This window comes from Anolis carolinensis, chromosome 4 (genome assembly GCF_035594765.1).
Source record: "Anolis carolinensis isolate JA03-04 chromosome 4, rAnoCar3.1.pri, whole genome shotgun sequence".
Classification (NCBI taxonomy): Eukaryota; Metazoa; Chordata; class Lepidosauria; order Squamata; family Dactyloidae; genus Anolis; species Anolis carolinensis.
The window spans coordinates 184,755,284-184,781,792 of NC_085844.1; the positions used below are offsets into that span (position 1 = coordinate 184,755,284).

The 26,509-nt window shown below is 38.9% G+C and overlaps 1 protein-coding gene across 13 annotated transcripts in view; it reads right to left on the reverse strand.

Annotated features, from left to right (window-relative positions):
- The window catches only part of rnf220 (ring finger protein 220), a 363,311-nt gene that overhangs the window by 67,864 nt on the left and 268,938 nt on the right, over window positions 1-26,509 (reverse strand). For 10 of the 13 annotated variants that reach the window (XR_010005774.1, XM_062979633.1, XM_062979632.1 and 7 more), the window contains 3 exons: window positions 24,554-24,596; window positions 13,333-13,454; window positions 11,889-12,021 (listed from right to left, as the gene is read on the reverse strand). Coding sequence is in view for 12 of the 13 variants with exons in the window: in XM_062979633.1 (XP_062835703.1) it covers window positions 11,889-12,021; window positions 13,333-13,454; window positions 24,554-24,596 (298 nt within the window). In the remaining variant the exon portion in view is untranslated. The remainder of the gene's footprint in view (window positions 1-11,888; window positions 12,022-13,332; window positions 13,455-24,553; window positions 24,597-26,509) is intronic. The other 3 variants (XM_062979637.1, XM_062979641.1, XM_062979640.1) reach the window with 1 other exon arrangement.

Genomic DNA, 26,509 nt, shown 5'->3' on the forward strand with positions numbered 1-26,509 from the left:
GTCAGATTTGATAACCCTCCTGTCCTCTGACGACTGACTATCTGGATAACCCTATTTTTGAGTGAATGAATAGAGTTTTCCTCTGCAGGGACCTTTGCCTTATCCTCTTTATTTCCAGGCACTGTAGGTGGAAAGAATTGAGTGATTGAGGTCTGTTTCAAACCACAATTTCTGTTTGCTGGTGTAATTCTCATGTGCGGCCCTACCTTTTCAGCCCTCCTATCTGGCCTTCATGCTATGGCAATTCCTCCAATACCACTGAAGTCGAATGTTTAGCAGGCATTTGAGTTCTTATTTGGGGAAAGCTGCTACAACAGAAGGGGAAATATCCAAGCACAGACTTAGTAGTCTGGTGTAATTTCCATGAAGGTGGCTCATAGTTCCCAAGGGGAGGGAGTGAAAAAAAAAAGGAAAGGGTAGGAATTAAAATAATCTTGAATTACTAAACAGGTTCACATCAGTGGATCAATAAGCACCACTGTCAGGGATCACAGTCACACAGCAATTCTGCCAATAACAGAGGAGGGAGAAAAGCTGAGAGGACGACTTTTCTAAAGCAGCAGAGCATAAACCAGCAACTTGGGAAAGGGACCAAGAGCACTGCCCTGGTTTACAGGTGCCATGGGAAGCAGCAGGTCTTGCTGTCCACTTACTTAAATGTCAACAGTAAACTTTTGATACAGAGTGTCATGGGATAGAATAAAGGGATCTAAAGTTCATAAACCAAAACATGTTTGCTCTCTGTAAACTAATTCTAATCTATAGCAGGAAAGTGAAAGAAAATCAGTGTTAATTTAATAAATTGATCAGGTTATTGATTGCAAAACTAGTGCTACTTGTTAGCCATATTCAGCAATACTTCTTTACTAAAGCTGCAACACACACTACTGACTTCTTCGCCTGCTACACCAATTTAAAACAGGGATGAACTTCCCAAAGCACTAACAGTGGGATGGAGCCGGATCAATTCGCAGCACGAGGACCGGAAGCGAGACACTCAACACACAGAGTCAGAAAAAAGGGGGCAGCACAATGTCTTTGCCAGTTTCAAACTGAAATTAGTTACAGATGCAGTCACAGTGTCTTGTGTAAACGCTATCGATTGGGCAGCTGACAGTCTTAGGAGCCTCAATGCTAAGACAATCAATCTGGCAACAGTGTCACCTGCCACTTTGCTGAATAGTTGACAATGCAATTATCCAGTGTGGAGGCAGGGAGTTGGCGTATGTCAAACGCAGTTAACTACTTTCCAGGCACTACCTGATAATGTGTTTCACCGCCTGGTGTGAGGGATGACATGCAAAGACAAGAAATGGCTTAAAGTCATTGAGAAACCAAACCTGCACTCTGTTAAACTATGGGGCGGAAGTGGTGGTGAGAAAAACAAATGTTGCATCTTCTTAACAAGTGTATTTAAAAATACTACTAAAATTGTGTCAATCAAAACACTGGCAGTTGAGATTGAAGGGTACCTCAAAGCCCTGAACAGATAACTTTAAAAAAATAATCAAATGACTGACTTTGAGACTGGGATCTTGACACAGAGTAGAAAGAATGCAGACATGAATGTTTTAAAATGGATGTTCCAAACTTAAAGCCTGCTCCATTTTCAGTATGGAGCAGTATCAAATGTTAACAACCCCTTACTAAAGAATCTGTCCTGTTTATTGAGCTTAAAAGTCACATTTTCACTTCATCCCCTATCTGCCATCAATTTCATACAGCTATGTTTTCTTTCCTTCTTATGATTATGTGTTGCAAACACAAACTAAAATAGAAATGGATTACTCTAAATAAAATGCTAAGCACATGAAAAAGATGACAACTTTTACAGGTTTCATTAATCCTGTCAAAGTAAAGGTTTCCCTTGACATTAAGTCTAGTCATGTCCGACTCTGGGGGTTGGGGCTCATCTCCATTTCTAAGCCAAAGAGCCAGCGTTGTCCGTAGACACCTTCAAAATCATGTGGCCGGCATGACTGCATTACCTTCCCGCCGGAGCAGTACCTATTGATCTACTCACATTTCATGTTTTTGAACTGCTAGGTTGGCAGAATCATAGAATAATAGAGTTGGAAGAGACCTCATGGGCCATCCAGTCCAGCCCCCTGCCAAGAAGCAGGAAATTGCATTCAAAGCACCCCCGACAGATGGCCATCCAGCCTCTACTTAAAAGCCTCCAAAGGAGGAGCCTCCACCACAATCTGGGTGAGAGAGTTCCACTGTTGAACAGCTCTCACAGTGAGGAAGTTCTTCCTGATGTTCAGGTGGAATCTCCTTTCCTGTAGTTTAAAGCTATTGTTCCGCTTAGTAGTCTACAGGGCAGCAGAAAACAAGCTTGCTCCCTCCTCCCTATGACCTCCCCTCACATATTCATACATGGCTATCATGTCTATAGAACCATAGAATAATAGATTTGGAAAAAGTTGGGCTAACAGCGGGAGCTCATCCTACTCCCTGGATTTGAACCACCAACTTTTTGTTAGCAAGTTCAGCAGCTCAACGGTTTAACCCAATGCGCCACCGGGGGCTCCAATCCTGTCTAAAAGAATGAAATTTCAGTCATTCCCTTAGCTTAGACTACACACTTTTAATGAAACAGGGATGTCTCAAGTGTGTATCCATGCTATATTGAACATGCTTTTCCAAAAATGATAAAAGGGTGGAGAAATTTATAACATAAACCCTCTTCTTTCTATATTCAAGTAAAGCCTATATTTCTATGAAATAAATTGAGACATAATTGTCTTGAGACTACTGTAAAAACACCTCTATTGTTGCTCATGGTGACGGGTTAACCCATTTAAAAACAAAACAGGTTCATCTAAAAATAAGGCAATGAGTTCTACATACCTGAGGATTCACTAAGTAAATAGCAGCATTTTTACAAGACACTATTAGATCATCCACAAGAGCTAACATCTAGAGTGTAGTGTATATTATTTTAGCTGTCTTAAATGTTTTTATAGGCTGTTTGATTAATAAAATACTTGTTTGTCAAGTATACAACTTAAGAAAAATAAAATTGAACAGTTTAAGAGAAAGGTACAATACAACAGGAACAGACTACTCTGAGTAAGAATATTTATTTTGGTGAAAAGGAGAGAAAGTAAAAATGTGCTAAAGTTATATCCATGTAACGGAATGATTGCACTCTTATCTTATAGATAGCTTTACCCTCTCTTTAAATTCATTCAATGTCACTTCCTTTTATCAAGCCAATTCAGATTTACAAAAAAATCAACGTAGTTACTTTAGGTAATGTTAGTTACTTTGGGTCTGGCTTATCTTTGAAATCGCATTTCCTACTATGAACCTGCGAGATCCCTGAGATCTGCTGGGGAGGCCCTCCTCTTGCTCCCGCCACCATCTTAAACACGGCTGGTGGGGAAGAGAGAAAGGGCCTTCTCCAACTTTCGTCATATGGTTTAACAATCTGTAGCCATCTGCTAAATGGAGTCCATATTTCTTTAATTTTCTTCTGTTTGTCTGACCATGTTTTTTTTGTTTCTTATAATGTCCATAATATCCAGCTGTATTTGATCCCATATATATTCATACCATTTTTCAAGTGTCCATTCCTTTTTATCCTTCCATCCCCACGCTATTACTGCATGTGCAGCTCTAAACATTATCATCATTAAGTCTTGGTCTTAGTCCTTAATTCTTCTGTCCCCATATATCCCTATTAACAGAATTTGCATATTTATATCAAATTTGGTTTTAGTATGTAATTCAACCTGGGTTAGAATTTGTTTCCATTTTTTTTTTCATCTCTTCACATTCCCACCATAGATGAAGAGTACCATGACTCCCTACTCCCACAATGCCAACATTTGGGATTTAATCCCTGAATCATGTGTGCCAGCTGAACTGGTGTTCTGTAACATTTCGTAATTATTTTCACTTCTAATTCCTTATATTTGTCTATTTTTATTTTATTTAAACCAACTGGGAGGGGGGTGGGTGGGGTGGAGAAGGGAATGGAAAAGGAAAATGAAACTATGATTATGTATTATAAAATAACGATTAATTAAAAAAAAAAAGAGAAAGAAAGGCCCTTCTCGCCGGTAGCCCCCCAGCCTTGGAACTCCTTCCCGAGTGAAATTAGATTAGCCCTCACTCTGGCCACATTCTGGAAAGAACTCAAAACCTGGCTACTGCAATGTGCGTTTGACTGATTTGGCACAATTGATGCTGTCTTTTTACCTCCACCTATACCCAGCCATTGCACTTCATTCTGGCCCAGCTCCAGACACTGCAAGATATTGCACATATATAAATTCTACTGTCTTACTTCCAATCCTGAATATGCTCACTGCTCCTTGGCTATTGGTTGGTTGAATATTTTTTATTATATTTTATATGTTGTTTTATATGCTTATATGTTTTAAATGCATTTTGCTGTTGTATTTTATGCTGTATTTTGGGCTCGGTCCCCATGTGAGCCGCTTGAGTCCCTCCAGGGAGATGAGGCGGGATATAAGAATAAAGTTGTTGTTGTTGTTGTTGTTATTATTATTATTATTATTATTATTAGTCTGTACCAATAATCTGAACAGACTTGTTTCCTGGTTATATGGAAATCCTGATTGCCTCTTGCATTACTCCCACTTCTCTTTGATATGATCTTAAATGCAACCTCAACAAAAAGAAGTTGATAGAAAGGCTTAAGAGTATTAGGTTAGTAGCTATCATAAAGAAAAGCACCTTCCTTCTTGTGCTCCAGGGATGAACCCCAGAATATATAGCTAATAATTTCACAAGTGGCATGCAACTGATCTGTATAGTTCATGATTCTCAGCAAAACAACTATTATGACATCCACATTTTTCTAGAAGCACAATACTTCTAAAGATAATCAGATAAAGTAGAGTGAGGCAAGGAAGACAATGTGTTTCTATACTAGCATGACAAGGTTACCGTTTCCACTGACCTCCATATTACTGAATGTTAGCATGCTTTAAGTTTTACCTTTGTTTCCTCAACTATAAGGACAGGGATCTGCCTCTTCTAGCTAAGAATTCATAGGGCATTGAGGTTCCACATACATAAAAGTATAGTTGCTCTTGTTGGTGATATCGCTATTGCAGTTTATCTTATAGAAAAACGACTGTGATATCAGCACTTGCAGCAAAAAGCTGTACAGACAAATAGGCTGCAAGCCAAAAGGGAAACAAAAGCCATCTGCTGGAAATGCCAGCAATTTGTATTTTTAATCAGTGTGATTTTTTTTCAAACAGTCTTAACATGTACAGATATCATCAATACACACAAACTACTATGCAATGACAGGAAATTAGGACCCTGAGCTGGTCCTTGAGCTAACAAATGAAAAGGAACCTACAGGATCAGACCTACAGGATCAGACTTAGTTCAGCAACCTGTTTTCTACAAAAGCCAGTTAGATGAAACTAGATAGCAAGGCAAAAAGACAATAACTCTCCTTGTTTGTTAGCTTCCAGTGTTCTGAGTATAGAAATGACCTGAACTGGGAGGCTATACAGAACTGGAACTCAAGTAACTGGAACTCTTAAATAAAAATGAAAATTAAATCAATTTCAGCAGAAATGTAACATTAAGTTAAGTGTATCTTTATTTGTTTTTAATTACTGTATTTTAATATTAATATCAAATCAAGAGTATAAGGTATGGTATAGTATGAATTAATTTATGGTATGGTATGGTATGGGAGTATAGTATTAGTTAGGTCTATTTCTAAAAGCAACTACATTTATCCAGCATCTACCAATCCTCTTGGGAGCCGGTTAACAGTCTATTGTATTTAAGAACTTCTCCTGCTGTTTGCAAGGGGATATTGTAAAAAGAAGTTTGTAGCTCTTCACTCCATGCACCTGCTGAAGTAGACTCTGTCTACAAAAGCTTATAATACAAACTTATTTCTCTCAGTTATTATCAAAGTGCTACAATGTCCCCTTACATACTGATATTCCAGACTTACATAGCTATATAGGTCTCTGAATTCCCTGCTCTTTGTTAGTCGTGCCAGAAGAAAGGCAAAACAGTAGTCAGTGTAGGCTTACTCCTTTAGCAGGGACATCGGTACCTTCTGGACCCACACTGCGAGTTTATGCTGTGGTTCTTATTAAAGAAAATATTTCCAAAATCAGAATTGCCCATCAAGTTCATCTTGAGTTTCTTAGAAAGCCTGGCATCTTAATGACTGTTCACTGTTTTCAAGGCGATTGAAATCCTCCGAAGTGTCAAGTGAATATACAGCTGATCAGCTGTTGCTATACTTGACAGAAGATATAATGCAAGAAAAGACAAAGAGGTAACCTGACCACCGTTCTTCAACCCTTTCATATCTGGAGAGAACAGCAATCATGGTTCTATGAGACAACGCAGCTTAGAGATTCAATGGGACTTGCCGTTCGTTCGTTCACTTGCCTGTCTCTCTCGCTTTGAAGTTGCCTGGACAGCTTCCTCAAGCTGGCGTTATCACTCCCTCTAACCACTCTTGGCAGGCAATCTAATTCCCCCTGAAAAGGTCACCGCCATTTTAACTGCCTTTCAATCACATTAGGAGTGCTGCCGCTCGTGCCCACGGAGCTGTGCCTGCAGCTCTCCTGGCTGAGGTGCAATCGATAAACTGACATACCACCTCCCCCTTTTCCAGTGGCTCCCTCCCTTCGCAATCCCAACTCCCCCACCTTTACTAACACCTCCTCCTTTAGCTAAAGGAATGACACAAGATGCTGATTGACCAAAACTCTTCTAAAAGCGATATAACACAGAGGAAAGAGATAACCTATCATGCCTTAATCTACTTAGCCCATTTGCTCCAACAAAAAGGAGTGGGGGTTGGGCTCTCTCCCTAGATACACACAGGCAGCAAAAACCTGGGGACCAGCCGGCTCAGGCGCCTTTGAAGCTATGTTACTACAAAGAACGAGCCTGCCTCCAGCTCCCCTCCATGCAATCATTATTGTTATCTCTGTTGCATTCACCCTTTTTTCCTCACAGTTACCACTGCCGTGTTTCCTCCATCGATCCTCATGTAAGACACTGTTTTAAGTCTGCTCGCCTTTTGACTGTGCTAAGCCGTTTAAGAGATGACAGCAGCCTCTATCAGCACAAAGCCAATATGATTCTTTTCGGATAAAGCACTTTTTCCTCACCCACACTCCCTCCCTCCCTCCCACCCGCTCACTCTTTCAAGTTGAAGTCACGTTTGCACAAAAAATGCTAAGCTTTCAAAGGGAAAAAAGCATTTTTGAACTTCTTTTGGCAATTCTTAAAAGGGATAACCTTACAATGTAAACAGCTAGAGAAAATGAGCAATGATTTTTCAGAACTGAAGAATGGCTACAAATGCTGGAATTTTTTAAGGAAAAAAGTCTATGAGAAAAATATATATAACACCTCTGACCTCAGAGCAGCAAGCTGAATGCAACTTGGAGCATCAGACACAAAGGGAATAATCCTTCACAATGTTTAGCCAATATAGATGCCCAACATGCCGATTCCCACTCTTGGGAGTTTTCAGCAAACTTTCAAGATATTGCAGAATAAATTTGCATCTTCCAGCATGGATATCAATTGCTGCTATAGTTTTATCTCCAACTCATGTTTCATTTCAGAGCTGCTGGGTAAGCCACAGTTCAACAGGCTAAATATTTGAATCTCTTACTTTATTTACACCATGGTATATTTGAAGCATAACACTTATATTTATTTTTTTCATTTATATCCTATTTTTCTCCTATTAAAGGACCCAAGGCAACTGAAAGATTTCACAACAGTTCTCATTAATGGTTTATGCCAGTTAAGTTTTCAAGAATCTACAATAAACACTGGGTTAAGCACATCAATCTTTTTTCATCCTGTCTTAGCTTGGATTCTGTTTGGAAGACAGCACACTTCACTTTTTATTGTGCAAGCCATATTAGGCCTTGACTCTCATAGAATCATAGAGTTGGAAGAGACCTCATGGGCCATCCAGTCCAACCCCCTGCCAAGAAGGAAAATCGCATTCAAAGCACCCCCAACAGATGGCCATCCAGCCTCTGCTTAAAAGCCTCCAAAGAAGGAGCCTCCACCACACTCCGAGGCAGAGAGTTCCATTGCTGAACAGCTCTCACAGTGAGGAAGTTCTTACTAATGTTCAGGTGGAATCTCCTTTCCTGTAGTTTAAAGCTGTTGTTCCACGTTCTAGTATCCAGGGCAGCAGGAAAGCATGCTTGCTCCCTCCTCCCTATGATTTCCCCTCACATATTCATACATGGCTATCATGTCTCCTCTCAGCCTTCTCTTCTGTAGGCTAAACATGCCCAGTTCTTTAAGCCACTCCTCATAGGGCTTGTTCTCCAGGCCCTTGATCATTTTAGTCACCCTCCTCTGGACACATTCCAACTTGTCAACATCTCCCTTAAATTGTGGTGCCCAGAATTGGACCCCAGTATTCCAGGTGTGGTCTAACCAAGGCAGAATAAAGGGGTAGCATGACTTTCCTCGATCTAGACACTAGACTCCTATTTATACGGGCCAAAATCCCATTGACTTTTTTAGCCGCTGCATCACATTGTTGGCTCATGTTTAATTTGTTGTCCACGAGGACTCCAAGATCCTTTTCACACGTACGGCTGTCAAGCCAGGTGGCCCCCATTCTGTATCTTTGCATTTCGTGGAGTATCTTGCATTTGTCCCTGTTGAACTTAATTTTGTTCATTTGAGATGATGTTTGTGTAAGCCTAAAATTAACTATTAGTCACAATTAGAGCAGATCACTCAGTCAACACATAAAATCCCACTAATTTAATTGGGCCAGTTTAGCTGAGACTAACACATGGATTTAGACCACAGTCTATAAATCGTAGCTGTAAATACCCTAAAGATTCCACATACCATCCAATCATAGAAATCTATACAGGGATAGGTGTGGTTAGTACTTTGATAGGGGGCACCAAGGAATATGAGGTGCTATAGCAGTGGTTCTCAACCTGGGGTCCTCAGATGGCAATGGCAATCCACCTCTGCCCCCAGAGAAAGGCAATGGAAACCCACTTCTGAGTATTCACTGCCTAAGAAAATCCTATAAAATTCATGGGGTTGTCACAGATAGGCAGGTGACTTGAAGACATGCAGACATACATCTTATTTATCTCTCTCTACTGTGTTCTCTTTCATTCTAAACAAGGTACATAAGGAGTATGCACTTTCTTTTAAAGAAAAACTATGCTTCTTGAAGTATGATTCTCTTGTAAAGTGAGATGCATGCTTTGTTTTAAAGTAGTGGAGGATTTCCAGCTGCCAAACCAAGCAAATTGTCACTGTAAAGTGAGCAGCTGCTGACAGAGTATAAAATAGATCTATTCAACCACTACTCTACAGTTTAGAAAAATCATGGGGCAAAAACTAGACAGTAAATATTCAGATCCGCAAAATACTGCAAGGAATATATGAGAGGCATATTTTCAAGAAATTAAGGGTTTTTTTTACACCTATTCAAATGTATTCTTAGGCAACCGATCAACACTACAACAACAGCCTTTATTGGCATACACAAACAAAATCATGATGCAGACATGTTAAAAAAAGAAGAAGTCACAGATAAAGAAAAACATGATTAAAAATTACTAATTTCAAGAATAAAACTTGCAACAGTCTCGCAAAATAATATATCAGAGTCCAATCAATACTATAAAAAATCCCTATCAAATTGCAGACATGGAGTACTACAAAATATTTCAAGAAAGGATGCAAAATTGCATAGAAAATGTCTCTTCTTGTTAGTGTCTGTCCGCTTGAGCAATAAGGCAGGCACAACTTAGCTTCCTTAACTTAAAAAGATCAATTGCATGACATTCTTGTCCACTAAGTTAAAGATGCTACACCTACATTCTAGAGATGTGTATTTTTTACCTTAGGGAACCTACAACGCAACAACATAACCAACATCAGGTGAGAGCTGTGCATTAAAGTAAAGACATGCTTGGCTGACTATGAATACTGTAATTATACTTTTCTTCTCACACCTACAAGCAGAAAACAATGAAGTCAGATCCCAGCCATTCAAAAATTCCAAAGAAATATGAAAAGCAAGGCCTCTCCCAAGCAACCAATTGTGTTAAGGAGAACCATTAACTAGAGCTTCTAAGACAAGAATCTCTTTAAACTTACAAAGGTTCCTGGTAAAGATTTACAAGAATTTACAAGGTACTGCACAAAAGAGGAACAAAATGCCCCCAAAACCCCCATCAAATTAGAACTTTGAATAAACAAATAAATAACATTGATATCTCAGAAGCAGACAAAGGCCCTAAAGACTGTAACTGAAAAATGCCAAAATTGCTTTGGTGTTGCCTGCTAGTAGGCATGCGTTTCAGAAAATAAGGATTTACTGGTATCGAATAAGCACACTTTCCCCTTACAGCTGAACTAATGAAGTATCTGTTATGGCACTATCCAGCTCTTGATCACTACTCATTTTGCTTTTATCACAAAAGTATCCACAGAGAAAAGTACAGGGAAAACAGGAAAGGAGGATCCTCATTTAAAAATCTAAGTCAACTTTTAAGCTTCTCCTTCAAATTGGATTTATTCTGGGAAATTACAAATTAAAATCTGGGGGAAGTATTAATTGTTATGCATAACAGGATAATTGCTTTTACTTTGATGGGGCACTGTTCGAGGAATGCTGTTTCCAAGGGATCATAAGGCCACACTACTCAGTTTAGTCAATCCTGACACAGACCAAAAGAGAAAAGGGCTGACTGTAAGAAAGGAGCCAGATGCACAGCTAAAATTACATTCACCAATAAAACTCACAAAGGTCACATTTTGCCATAACTCATTATCTTCTTTGCAGCCATTTTTCCTGTCACAAGGGAAGGAACAGGAGGAGGAAAAATAAGATGTGTTTGTCTGGGAGCCCTCAGGGCGGCAGTGCTGGAGGTGTATGGCAGGTTGCTGAATTCTCATTTATCAGCCTTAAAAAAGATGGAGTGATAAATGTATAACCGGCCCTTTAATATTTTATGCAGGTGTTAAAGTGACTTAGCTGTCAACTTCCATACATCACCAGCTGCTGATAAACCAGCTTTCGTCACTCCAGACTGGGCCTTTTTACAATTTCATTCTCCATTTCTATTTTTAAAAAAAATCAACTTGTTGAAACTGATTGGCCTGTGGTGTCTCCTGCTCTCTTCAACTTTGGGAAGCATTCTCCTAGTGTTAACTAAAGCAGCAGTTTGTTCGTAATTTCTACAAGTTTTATTTGATTTCACAGGAAAATACATTTTGGAATTGGCAAAAATGTTAATTCCCACCTACAGTGATAGGTAAGCAACTAGTCTGCCAAACAACATTACAATAACACCTCGACTAACCTGAAATAACCAAAGCACCGAAGAAAATTCTCTAAGCAATCTAATAGTGAAGAGCTACAAAGGGAAATCTACAAGAAGAACTATGCTACCCCTGTTTTGTAGGATGTGATTATTCTGTGCACATAACTTCTAGTAGAAAATCCATTGGCAGGAGACAAGCAATAAACATTTTTGTTCATGGATGTATACCACACAGAAATACTGTTATGAAGAACAATTCTTTAGATAGATTTATATCTGTTTTTCCCTTGAGAGTTTGCCATCTGTGCCAAGCTGCTCATTAGCCATCATGAATGGATATGTATGTACATCATTATGAGTATGTGTGCATCATAGGAATGACCTGTAAGAGTGTCCTGGTGTGTACAAAATGTAGTGTGGGAAGCAGCCATTAGTCTAAACTACAGGTTGGAGGACATGATTGCTACTGAAGATTAACAATTTTTTGTTCTTAAGCACCAAAAAGTGATAACAACCGGACTGGGTAATTTTCCGTCTACAGCCCATCTCAGCAATACTCCACATTGGCCCTCTTACCTCTGAAACCTCCTTCTAAGAGGGTAGTAGCACGTATCCTCTTCTGTCCACACCATTCATATTCTTCAAAGCGATTACCATTCTCATTTTCAATGTCAACAGAGTCATCTTCCATCATGCATGAACCTTCCCTCTGGGTAGCCAAAGAAAATGAAACATCAAGCATCATCGCATGTTCTTGCATATAAGAAGGATGCTAACAGGTAGTATTTATGTTAGTGAAAACTGCAAAGATCAAGTGGATGGTGGAGGACCTTGCAGGGACAATCATCCCCCTCCCCATTAATTGCTGCATTTAAAGTGCTAATTTGAAACTGGGGCTTCACATCATTTTGCATTATTACTGACTTTATAATCAAGACAAGTAAATGAATTTAGGATTTCTTGGCCCATTTTCAACATCCCACTGTCTAGTTAAAGCTTAAAGTGGTAGGCAAGGCACTAATTTTTCATCACTCTTCTACTTTAACAAAGAACTACAAGTTTAAGAACGTGAAAAAGTCAAGCTACTACAAGAAGGGGAACAGACACCATTTTTCAGGATCACCAATGCTAGGTTTCGCAAAAAAGGATTTAATTTTTTTTTCTTCCTAATGGCAAGACATGAATAGCCTGTCACTCTACTGCTATGTATGTTCAATTATACAGGCAAAATAGCTAAAGTAACTACAGTCACACCAGCAGTGCATTTCAGTCCCTGGTTACCAATATCAAAAGTTGCTATAAGATCCAACAGGACTAGAATAAGCTTTATTGATATATTCTCCCAAATTATTCCCCGATACAAAGACTAGAAGCACATTGTTAGAACATGTATTGTTGGGCACATTATATTCGAGGGCAATTCCATTTTTTGTAATGTACACCTTCAAAATTCTGGTGCGGATTACATTTGATGGTGCATTATACTTGAGTAAATACAGTAATTTAGCCAAAAAGAAAAAGAAGAAGACGTGAGCATCGGGCTTGAGTAAATATGGTATATGTCAACATGTTTTATCTTGAACTAAGAATAGCTGGACTTAACTTTCCTGGCCAATTCCTCTTCAATCCAGGCCTCAACTGAGTTTTGCTTCAGTACTGTTAAATCACAACCTAGCAAGTTTCCAATATACCTCACAACCTCTGAAGATGCTTGCCACAGATGTGGACGAAACATCAGGAGATAATGCTTCTGGAACATGGCCATACAGTCTGGAAAACTCACAACAACCAAACCTAGCAAGAGTTGAGAACCTACTCCCCATTCTCATTTGAAAGGTTAGAAAGATCCTATTGCCATGACTGAGAGAGATTAAAGTCTTTAAGATAGAAAGGAAGTACGAAATAGGCATTCAAGCCTGTGTCCTTCAACCTGCTAACTTGGTTTCTGTCCAGAAAGCAGGCATAGCAGAAGGCAGGGAGAGAGAAGTGAGAAGAAGCAAAGATCTTTCAGTGCTTCTACCTTTGCAAGGCATTGTTCGACATGCCCACTCCTCTCCTCCTCGGATCCTGAGAGAGGCTGGCTGCAGAGGGGACATACCTGTCCTTCGTCTTGCTTCCTCCGTTTCATTTTCCCAATTCGAGCTGCGCAAGGAGAGCAGAAAGAAAAGAAACAATAGTTTACACACATATATACACAAACACAGCCTTAGCATTCTTGCGAGGGGAAAAATATTACATGTTTAATTAGAAAATTAAGTGTCCAAGTTTTATTTTAAACAGTTCAGAGCCTTAAATGCATGTAACCAAATTATCACTGCAAACAAGTATGGTTCTGCCATATGCACTAACTCCAACACAAATCATGTCCCTCGTTCTCAAGAGGGAATAATTGCTTCTTTATTCTTAAACCAAATTAAAAATGATTTCTAATATTATTCATTATCCCCTGAAAAAAAGGCCAATATCTTAGTATAAGAATGCAGGATATTAACTGGAGCTTTTCCCTCCTAAACCCATCACTAGTTTATGAGAAGAAATGTTAATCCTTACAAGCTGAAGGTTCCAGAGGCCTAGCAGTCGGCATAGCAGTGATGATGTCATGATGCAGGGCCTCTTTTAGAACAATTTCTATAGTACCTCAAAAGTGATGTAAGACTTTGAAAAATGGAAAGCACGCATATACATGTGATCAATTTTGAATAAATATTAGAAAGCCAAACAGGATTATAAGAGGCTAATACTGTCTGAAAGACTTCAGTTACAACTTCTAGTCTTCCACCCCTTGTGCAAGTCTATGCTTCTTTCCTAGGAGTCTGTATTCTCTGTCTTATGCTAAGCCTGTACCAAGCTGATTGAAAGTAGAAATGAAGAATATGCATGATGATTCCAGTCACAGAATTTGAGGGTGCGTTTAAGCCCATTTCCCTCCAGACTAAATACATGTCAGTCAAAACAGCCTGTTCCTTTTTCCAACTGCTGATTAATATGAATCATCATTAAATGTGGCAAAAACATCCAGAATACATGCGTTAGAGAGCAACATCAATTGTCAAGATATGTTGCTTTAGGCAAATATCATCAAATGTTTCAATCACAGGCAGGGGAAAATGAGCAGCTTAATTAGTAAGTAAGGTCAACATGTTGATGGGGACCAAAGTAAAAGCCCAAGGAAATCCTGTATAGTAACAAGAGATGACGTGACTAAGAAATCATTTAACATGGTAAGCATTATTGACATAATGGGTCTGGTTATATGCTGCAGAAATTGTAACATATTACAAAAACATTATCAAAATAGCTAAAACATAGCATAGTAAGTGTGAAGAGACAATCCACAACTAAATTAAGAGAGGGAAATACAGGCTGTTAGTAACAACCTAAGGAAATTATACTAATTATATTAGCACATCATTTTAGCTTTCTATTTGACCTGTTTCACTGATGTAATGCATTAGAAAACTCAAGCAGACAAAGATAGAACATATAATCTCCACAAAAATAACCAGGGACAATTAACCAAGAACTACTAAAAACATCATCTTTCTCCTAACTAACTCCCCCTTTTTTAGACACTAGGGCTAAACTTCCTACATGTCTCTTCATTCAAGTATATATCCAACTTCCACAGACAAAATATTTCCAGTATATCACAGGAAGAAAAACAATTCTAATGCAGCCTTCAAGAACAGAATAAACTACTATGGAAGGGAATACCTAACAGTTTCTTTCACTTATTTGCAAATGGGGAATAAAAACAATTATCTCCATTCTTTCATCTTGATGAAAGAGGACCATTCTCCTTTATCCCAGGAAAATGATAATTTGAATTATGAAAAACTGTTATCTTAAAACACCTTATCTGGATTCTCAATTGTTTACATTGAACCAGGCACAAAAATCTATGTAATGACATGCACACAGGGCCTCAAAAATAACCAAAGTTAAATCAGGAAGACTTCTTCCTGTTTCCGATTGGTTTATATTTGGTCATTTCTTACTATCCCTGAGATTATGATGCATGTTCTAGATGGATGTTAACTTTATATTTCATTATCCTTGAGGAACATCTGGGGTAAAAAACCTGGCTGACTCCCAGTGGCATAATTTTAAAACTATTTACTACAGATCATAAGACATCATGTAACCCATTTCAAAGGTGTGATGTGGGGACAGTTGAGGCATACATTCTAAAGCACTTTATAAAAACCAAGAGCCCATGTGTAATCATTTCTACACAAAGTCTACCTAATGAAAATCCTGATCTGGAGACCGTTTCAGGAAAGCTTTTATAGCCCTGCTGTTATAGTGATCCTATTACATGTTGGCAGATTTTTCTGACATCACTATGTATGTGTGTGAGCACAGAATACTCAATGGTAAAGCAAAGGATTTCAGTTTGCATCTGGACTGAAGAGTTTTCGGTGCCACTCATAAAATAAGAGGATCTTGTTATTATGCACTTTCAATAAAAGAACTGACCTTAAAAACCCATGAGAGGGATGGTAAAGAAAAATGCTATTGCTCACAAAATCAGAGTGGCATAAGTATAAAACAGTAAATAGAGTCAAGAGGAGCGTTTAAAAAGTTTCTGTTTCAAGACCTTTTGTAGCAGCTTGATACTAGATCTCAAGAGTGAGAGGGAAGAATTGGTGTTATTTGAAAGCCACAGTGAGCAGAATTTCCAATTGCAGCCATAGAGCTCACCTATCACTTCTAATCAACGTAAGAGGGATGGAGCAGCCCCAGAGGAAGGGGGGTGACTGCTGAGCTGTCCCAAAGGAGAACAGCTCAAAAGAACACACAAGTGAGACCACAGTATTGTTAATTAGTGCTGATAGATGCAATCATTTCTAATTAGCTCACTAATCCTTCTCCTCTGCACTTCAGTGGCAGGAGAAAAGGGGGAGGTGGGCTGCCTTGATTTTTCCTTACCCTTAAGTCAAAGATTTTGAAAATCTGTGTAAAACAGCAAGGAAAGAGAGCTTCCCTTGAACATCCCTGACTATTCAATCTCTTTCTTTAACAAAGCTTCTTTATTCTATCTCTTAGGAAGAAAAGCAAGGAGTAACTCATTTTCATTAGTGCTACTGGAGGAGTTCACCAAACCAAGCTGTCCTTAATGTCATACAGCTTCCCACTTCTCTATACCCAGAACCTATCCTAGATTGCATCAATTCTGAACTCAAGTTGCAACCAATACTAGTTTTTACCTAATTCAAAGATACAAAATACTTCTTTTATATACCAATCACCTCACCATGATAGCCTGTTTTAGTAATCTCTCCTGTTAGAAGTCAGACCTGGCCTCACCCAAATCGATTTCTCCTACCTAGAATTCTATCTAGAACTCTTGGTTCAAGCCGAATCTATCTCTCCTGATAAGTAACTCGTGTGGAAGATCTCTAACCAGTCATACCTGCTTGCTAATCACCACTAAGAAGAGTTCTATGAAAATTCCGCTTGGTCTGTATTTGGAAGTAAACCAACATGATTCGCAACAAAAGTGCAGTTAAGTCTTCAATTTTCACACTTCAGTGAACTTTGTAGTTTATGTTCAGCTTTAAAAATACACATAAAACGAATCTTTCACCACAGAAGGCATACAATAATGTATATTTATAGTAACATGGGGGAAATGATCATGCAGATTACTTCTTCCCCTAATGCCCCATATTAATGTGAAAAGATGAACTGTGGAATTAACAGATGTGAAACTGGCAAAAATGAAAAAGAGACAAATAATTCCTAAGATGAAATATGCATTTCTATCACTTAAGCAATGTTGCTTGAATAGTTCCAAGGGAAGTGTACATTTATTTGATAAGCACAAGGTGAAGGAAGCTTTATCATCTGCAAACTCCAGCAGGGCTACTGTTTACAGGGAGTTTAACATGGAGAAGGTCTCAGTGGATTTGGGTTAGCAGGCTTAGCAGTGCATATACTGTGGAGTAACAGGTTGCTTTAAAAGTAATATGGTGTTAAATCTAGCATAATAAATATTCATCTTTAGATATAACTATTCTTAAGTGGAAGGATCTACATCAATACCTTTTAAAACAAGATAAATATTGCCAAAATCGCTTCAGATTCTACTGATGACAGAAGGCACTGTACCTTTTTATTCTATCACTGCTTACTAAAACAAACAAAAACAGAGGCATGGGATAACAAACCAGAAGCATCAGTGTCAGGTCTCTACATATTCACTTGTACCTCTTCTGTATTAGTACTTAGTGCTATAGAGAATGTCCTAACTTAATCAGCTTTAGGGTCTCTACATATTCACTTGCATCTTTTTTGTATTAGTACTTTTGGAGCCCTGGTGGTGAAGTGTGTTAAATTACTGAGCTGCTGAACTTGCAGACCGAAAGGTCCCAGGTTCAAACCCCGGGAGTGGCAGGAACAGCCACTGTTAGCTCCAGCTTCTGCCAACCTAGCAGTTCAAAAACATGCCAATGTGAGTAAATCAATAGGTACCGCTCCAGCGGGAAGGTAATGGTGCTCCACGCAGTCATGACCGTGGAGGTGTCTACGGACAACGCTGGCTCTTCGGCTTAGAAATGAAGATGAGCACCAACCCCCAGAGTCAGACATGACTGGACTTAACGTCAGGGAAACCTTTACCTTTATTAGTACTTAGTGCTATAGAGTGTCCTGACCTACTGCATCTGCACATAGTTCGGTAACTGCACAATGACAGATAGGAAGGCACTCCCCAAAGGTCACCATTAAGAGATAGTTTTATCTTAGAGTTGTAACTAAACTGAACTCCATAGTTTCACACTGATGTGAACAACAACAACAATCCTAATTAATTTGACTATCTCATTGGCCAGTAGCAGGCCCACACTTTCCATTGAAATCCTAATAGATTTATGTTGGTTAAAATTGTTTTCATTTTTAAATATTGTATTGTTCTTTCGTTGTTGTTGTTGTTGTTGTTGCACTACAAATAAGACATGTATAGGAATTCGTTTGTATTTTTTTTTTCAAATGATAATTCGGCCCCTCAACAGTCTGAAGGATTGTGGACCGGCCCTCTGCTTAAAAAGTTTGGGGACCCCTGCTCTAGAGTTTTAGAGGTTTCAAGGTTCCAAGATGCCAAACTGGTGCTAAAGTTTGAGCATTCCCCAGTTCAGAATTCCAAAACCCAAAATCATTCACATGGGTGGCTGAGATAGCAACAACTTTGCTTTCAGCTAGGTCAACTAACTTTGTTTCATACACAAAACTGTTTAAAATATTGTATGTACAGTAGAGTCTCATTTATCCAACATAAATGGGCTGGCAGAACGTTAGATAAGCAAAAATGTTGGATAATAAGGAAGGATTAAGGAAAAGCCTAAACGTAAAATTACGTTATTTTACAAATTAAGCACCAAAACATCATGTTTTACAACAAATCAACGGAAAAAGCAGTTCAATACACAGTAACGTTATGTAGTAATTACTGTATTTACGAATTTAGTATCAAAACATTGTGATGTATTGAAAACACTGACTACAAAAACATTGGCTACTAAAGAGCAGACTGCGTTGGATAATACAGAACATTGGATAAGCAAAGGCTGGATAAGTGAGACTCTACTGTATGTCTATACCTTTCAGGATATGTATAAGGTGTATGAGAAACCTGGGTCCCATCTCTAAGATAACTGTACAGTATATGCAAGCATTCCAAAATGTGAAAAGATCAAAATACAAAACATTCCTTTGCATTTCAGATAAGAGATATTCAATCTGTATGCCTTCATTAATACAAGCATAGCTTCCAAGTTAAGAGAAGTAATTGTCCCACTGTATTCTGCACTGGTTGTGACTCATCTGTAGTACTGTGGTCAGTTCTGGGCAACTCATTTTAGGAAGGATATAAACAAGTTAAAGTAGGTTCAGAGAAGGACAACAAGGTGATTAAGAGATATAAAGAACATAACATATTAGGAAAGATTGAAGTGGCTGGACATATTCAGCTTGGTGAATAAAATACTGAGGAGTGACATGTTTGCTTCTTTAAATGCCTCAAGGGCTATCATAGAGAGAAAGGGGCAGGTCAGTTCTTGGCTTGCCCAGATGATAGCACCAGGCTAATGGCTTGAAGTTACAAGGGCCTAGATTTCAATTGAACATTAGAAGAAATGTCTTGCCAGTAAGAATGGTTTGGCAATGGACAAGGACTACGAAGCCCCTTCCAGCTCTATGGTTCTATTAACTGCTTAGGCATGATTTCTGGAACGCACAAGCTAGAATATAATAGAAGACCAGAAATCAAAGTACAGGCATCTGTAATATTCTTGATGGGAACACAAAGTTATCTATTCTCTTCTAGTCTGCAGCAATGGCAATAATTTGGTACAAGATATTCCTAACATAACTGTCATCTTCATTTTTAATACCAACCTGTGTGTATGTGCCTTCAAGTTAGGCAATGAATACGATGATTTTGTCCGTTCCTTCTTTTGTAATATAGCCTACAGCACCTGGCATTTATTGGTGGTCTCTAATCCAATTAGTAATCAGGAATGGCCCTGCGAGGTTCCAAGATCAGATAAGATCTTGGAATTGCCAAGTCTAACCCTACCAATCTTTTCTGCAACTAACCCATTTCCCTTCATATATGCTACTACCACAGCAAACAATTTATTTTCATTTTCTTTAGAGTGGCATTCTATGTTGCTAGATACACACTGTCCATTTCACTCTTTCCTGAAGGTCACTTGTATGTAAAAGTGACCTTGCAGTTCTCCAAGGTTGTATGAAAATCAATGGTTTTGACCAAATTCTTACAAGAAACTATCTAGAAAAAGAAAGTGTCATGGGTCATGCCGCTGCCGACCCCAACGTTTCTGTGAAAACGGGCAGTACGATGTTTTCCCTCCAGTCATTTAAAAATGGGGTGGGTGGGAATGCACCCATCCAGATTTAGTTGAATTGCAGCTCCCACAAGAACTAGCTAGCATAGCCAATGGTGAGATACTGACAGTTGGAGTTCAACAATATCTCAAAGGCTGAACATTTCCCATGCCCGAATTAGAGAATTCTTAAAAACATCCAAAAAGGAATGAAAGTAAAAATATATTCTGCCACTTACAACTGGGTGGTAACCTACAATCAAAGGAATCTGATCTACTTACATGCTATAACCAAGGGATATGTTATGATTGAGCCTCATGGCTCTGTTACTGGCAGACGTGGGCGTAAGACTCCTCGAGAGTCAGATACTCTCGAGGAGCGAGAAAGAAAGAGACTGCGAGATATCTTTGCAGCACCATCTGATGAAGAGTCTTTTGAGGGGTTTACGGAGAGAATGGAGGAGGGGCTGGTTAGCTCGGAGGAGGATGAGATGGATTGGACTCGGGTGAGGGAGGAATTGGGTGCCACTGGCAATGATGGGATGGAAGATGAATGGGGACCTTCAGGATTAGACCCATGGACAAGCTGGAGGGATGGGACGGGATCCACAGCTGGGGATGCTGTGGGGCGTAGTCAGAGGTGTTCCAGCTCTGATGAGGAAAGTGATGAGGAAACGCCCGGGTTAAGGAGGGCAGCTGATAGTGATGAGGATTTGTAACTGGCATAAAATGAGGCTTGGGAGCAATTGCAAATTGCGTTGGGCAAGGTAATCTGGACGAACGCTTGGGATCTGTGTGGGACGCTTTCCTGAAGACTGGTGTGTTTTCGTGTGCTGATACGTAAGTTGTTTTGGAATTTGGGGTCAGACGGCGGGAGGAATTGTGTGGGCTTTTGTTTGTGCAAACTTGTGCTTAATCTCATTAGCTTTGACCTTCCGTCGTCTTCTTGACGGACGCCATCTCCTGCTTTGGATTTCGGACTGAACTGACCACGGCTTGACTTCCCCCCTACTCGGACTTGGTGAAACTACAAACGTCTGCTTCTGGCTTGAACTACGGAAAGGAACTGGGTCTACTCTACTGCTTCAATCCTCGGCTGACCTGTGTGTATTGGAAATCTTGCCTGCTGTGTGGAGGAGTGACTCAAGTTACTCAAAGCACAGTGCTGGCAGCAGAGAGGAATCTGCTGCCAATTAATTGCATTCTTTTGAACACTTTGTTCCCCGGCTTCTGTTTTGTTTATCCCCAGGCTGAAGCAAGCTGTTTTGTTTTTACCCGGATTAAACTCCGGTTTAATCCGGTTTATCTTTTGAACGTTTTTCCTTGCCCCTTTTTGCTTTTAAAGGCTAATACTGCCTGGCCCTTGTATTTTACGGGCATTTTGAGTTCTGTTATCCAATAAACTCTGTTATCTTTGATCTTGTGGCGTTCTGTCTTTGACAGGATATAACTAATTTAACTGTTTTCTGAATTAAGGCAAGGATGGTCCTGTTTGACCTGCAGCAGTATATAAGAAACAAACACATGTTCAGTGGAGTTTTTAAAAACTATAAATAAATATAATCAAGCATAGGTATTAATAGGAGTAACATAGAGCAACAGCATAGCCTACCAGAATTTTAGACTCAAGTTCACTGTCATCCTAACAGCAAGGCTAGCTAATGATTCTAAAATCCTATGATATTTAGCTGCCACAAAATAAAAGGCAAGTTTCACACCTGAAAGTTGGAAGAGATTCACGACAAAGTAAAAAGTACTGAGATTATACTAGAATATCATTTAGACACGAAGAGCTGAAACAAAGACAAACAACTGCTTCAGATAACATTAGGCTACAATGTAAAGCTGGAAGTCCAAATTTTAAATAATTTGAGTCGGTGAACCACCTACTATCCAGGCACAGCCTTGAGGGCATCACTCTAGCTCATCCCTAATGAGCTTCTAAAGGTTAGCTAAGACTGAGTTATCTTGTATGGTCTTTGGTTGTTAACTGTTTAAAATTGTGTGTTGTTTTATTTCTAGTGTTTTAAACATTATTTATATGTGTTGTACACTGCTTCAGGAAACATGTAGGCTGAGAAGTAATAAACAAATATTTCAGTAATTAAAAAAGCAACTTCTATAGACTACAGCTCACAGTGTTCTGTGGAGCCAATTAAACAGGGATTAATTTTAACTACAGTTAGTGGGAAGGTAAACTTGAATGTTTAAAATGTTAGTTTGTTTCAATTCACTATAGTAGTTATGATAATCCACAGAAAGGGTTCACTTAATATGTTAGATGATAGTTAATTTAAAAAACAAGTGAACACTTCTAATTGACTCCTTGTGGGGATGGTATGGGGAGAGGGAGAATACAAGCTTAAGGCTTCCTGGGGTTCATTAACATTACACCACTATTTAGTATTATGCCTGATATGCAGTAAGTTTGGCAAAGGCCAGTCTGTTTTCAAAAATCACTAAGAGCTTTTTAAGCTCTTGGAAAAATATTAGTATTTCTGCAATACGCATTTTCAATAGCAGCGCCTAGTGTCACAAGGGAATATGTGTGAGACGATCAATAGATGGAATGCAGCAGAAGGATTCATTAATCATATACCAAAATTATTCAGTAGGCGAAAGACTTTTGTGGTTTGTATATGTGAAAGGCAGATCACATGTATTCACTATGCAGTGCACAGTTCTCGTTAATCTTAATTCAAAGCTCTTTCTTGTATCTGACACACTGAGTACCACCAACATAGATCTTACAGCCCTGGAGCTTGGCATTCAAAAATGAAAGGAAATATTGCATTTCCCTTACATTGTCAGGATAATTTACAGTTGCTCATGACTTTGAAAGCCAGAATTTTCACTGTCTTTATTTTTGACTGAGTGCATATTATTTCTGTATCCAGTGACAGAAATTAAATTAGTTAAAATAAAGAAATAGTTAAAATAAAATAACTAATTATTCTACTTAATGACAAAATGGCATACAAGTAGAAAAATATTTTGGAATTAGTAATTTTTAGGATAGTTCATGTGAAAATCTACCCCAATACCAAAAGTTGTGAACACTACAATTACATACAGTAGAGTCTCACTTATCCAAGCTAAACGGACCGGCAGAACCTTGGATAAGCGAATATCTTGGATAATAAGGCGGGATTAAGGAAAAGCCTATTAAACATCAAATTAGGTTATGAATTTATAAATTAAGGACCAAAACATCATGTTATACAACAAATTTGACAGAAAAAGTAGTTCAATACGCAGTAATGTTATGTTGTAATTACTGTATTTACGAATTTAGCACCAAAATATCATGATATATTGAAAACATTGACTACAAAAATGCCTTGGATAATACAGAACCTTGGATAAGCGAGTCTTGGATAAGTGAGTCTCTCCTGTATATAGAGATGTAGTATCATGGTCCAGTACAAAAGGTACATCTACAGTGCAGAATTGATGCAGTTTGAGACCACTTTAACTGATCCTATGGAATTGTGCACGATTTTACAAGATCTTTAACATTCTCTTCCAAAGAGTGCTGGTGCCTCAACAAACTGCAATCCCCAGGATTCCACAGCAGTAAGCCAGGACAGTTAAAGTGGTGTCAAACTGAATTAATTATATAGTGTAGATGCACCTAAAGTAACCATATAGGCCCGTTCTATACTGCCATATAATCCAGTTCAAAACAGATAATCTGGATTTTATATGACAGTATAGAAGGAACCCTAATTTTAAATACCAACTCCACAGAAACCAAGGCTGAATCTACACTGCCCTATATCCTAGGATCTGATCCCAGATTATCATCTTATTTGATTATCTGGCAGTGTAGACATATAAAATCCAATTAAAAGCAGATAATCTGGGATCAGATCCCGGGATATAGGGATGTGTAGATTCAACCCAAGTGAATGGTTAATTGCATTGCTCCTCTTTATGGATTCACTGGGGGGGGGGAGAGAATTCTTGTGGACAACAGAATAATGGGAATAATAAAGTGCAATTAATATATATGCACAGTTATATAATATACAATTAAATGGCAGTAATATTAAAAAGGACAGGACTTCTAAATGTTGAGATTATAGTAAATTATAAACTGAATAGTCTGAAACAGAATGTTTCAGGGACGACAAATACAAATGCACTCATTACAATATTTTAAAAATATACGCATTAAAATGCTTCTTTATTTAGCATGTTTTGTGTACTTTGAGATAGCAACCAATCCATGTGACAAGAAAGATATCAACAGTTTGAACAAGATTCAGAAAAGAACATAATGGATTAGGAACAGAAGTGATATAGGTTCAAGGCTTCAATGCTTTTGCTCACAATTAACCAGATAAAGCATTAGTCCTGAACATGGTGCAGATTTCCTATCATACTCACCATTCAGTCGGGTCTGTCTGTTTGCTCTCACTCGCAGGAATGTCTGCAGAAAGAGACACAAGAAGTAAACATTATGGTCCTGCTTTTTGAGAGTGAATAAGAAACACCTCACTGGTCACCTTTTCTAGATTAGCCATTCAAACTCAGGGTGTAATTGTAGAATTAATGTAGAATTAATGCAGTTTGACACCATTTTTACTGTCATGGCTCAATGCTATGGAATCCTGGGAGTTGTTGTAGCTTTACAAGGTCTTTAGCCAAAAAGAGTTGGTGCCTCACCAAACTACAAATCCAAGATTCTGTTGCATTAGACCATGGCAGTTAAAGTGGAGTCAAACTGCATTAATTCTACAGTGTAGAGGCAACTCAAGCCTCCCCATCATCTTTTGCAGGGGCAGTCCACTCTCATGTGCTTGACAGGCCCGACTCTCTTTGCATTCCTATAACCCTGCCAGAAGGTGCCTCTATATTGTAGAATGAATGTACAGTAGAATCTCAGTTAACCAGACCTAAAGCAACTGTTAAAAAGGAAAGTAACAATACTTTAAATAAAAAAGCTGGTTTCTACACAATAAAACATTAAAACTGTGGTACGCTCAGTTTATTTGTCTTAATTTGCTTTGAATTACTGTATCCCAATATTAATATCGTCCATACAGAGATTGTGGTATGGTAATAGTATTAGGTTATATTTTATAGTAACTCTCACGCAACCAGAAACTAGACATACCAATCCATATAGATAACAGTTAACTGAGGGCCCCTCCACACTGCCATAGGTAAAGGTTTTCTCCTGACATTAAGTCTAGTTGTGTCTGATTCTGGGGGTTGGTACTTATTTCCATTTCTAAGCCGAAGAGCCGATGTTGTCCGTAGACACCTCCAAGATCATGTGGTCGTAATGACAGCATGGAGCGCCATTACCTTCCTGCCGGAGCGGTACCTAGTGATCTACTCACATTTGCATGTTTTCAAACTGCTAGGTTGGTAGAAGCTGGGACTAACAGCGGGAGCTCACCCCGCTCACCGGATTCGAACCTCCAACTGGGGGCTCCATCCACACTGCCATATAACCCAGAATATCAGAGCAGAAAATCCCACAATATCTACTTTCAGCTCTTCCACATAACTGAATAAAATCCCACATATTCTGCTTTGAACTGGAATATATGGCAGAGTGGACTCAGATAACTCAGTTCAAAACAGATATTGTGTGATTTTCTGGGTTATATGGCTGTGTGGAAGGGACCAGGGTTATCTGAGTCCACACTGCCATATATCCCAGTTCAAAGCGGATAATGCGAGATTTTATTCAGCTAAGGGCCCTTCCACACAGCCCTATATCCCATAATATCAAGGCAGAAAATCCCACAATATCTGTGTTGAACTCGGTTATCTGAGTCCACACTCAGATAATATGGGATTTTCTGCCTTGATATTTTGGGATATAGAGCTGTGTGGAAGGGCCCTAAGAGTCTACTGTATATACTACTTTAATTGCCATGGCTCAATACTATATAATAGACTAGAATGCACTCTTACAAGCAAGACAGTGTAGCCCCGCCCCCCCTTGCCTAAGGGCCCTTCCACACAGCCACACAGAATATCAAGACAGAAAAATCCCACAATATCTGCTTTGAACTGGGTTATCTGAGTCCACACTGCCATATATCCCAGTTCAAAACAGAAAATGTGGGATTTTATTCAGTTGTGTGGAAAGGGCCTAATTCTATAGCAGCATCTACACTGTAGAATTAATGCAGTTTGGCACCCCTCTAACTGCCATGGCTCAATGCTATGGAATTCTTGGATTGGTAATTTAGTGAAGCACCCAGGGCCCTTCCACACAGCCATATAACCCAGAATATCAAGACAGAAAATCCCACAATATCTGCTTTGAACTGGGTTATCTGAGTCCACACTGCCATATATTCCACTTCAAAGAAGATATTGTGG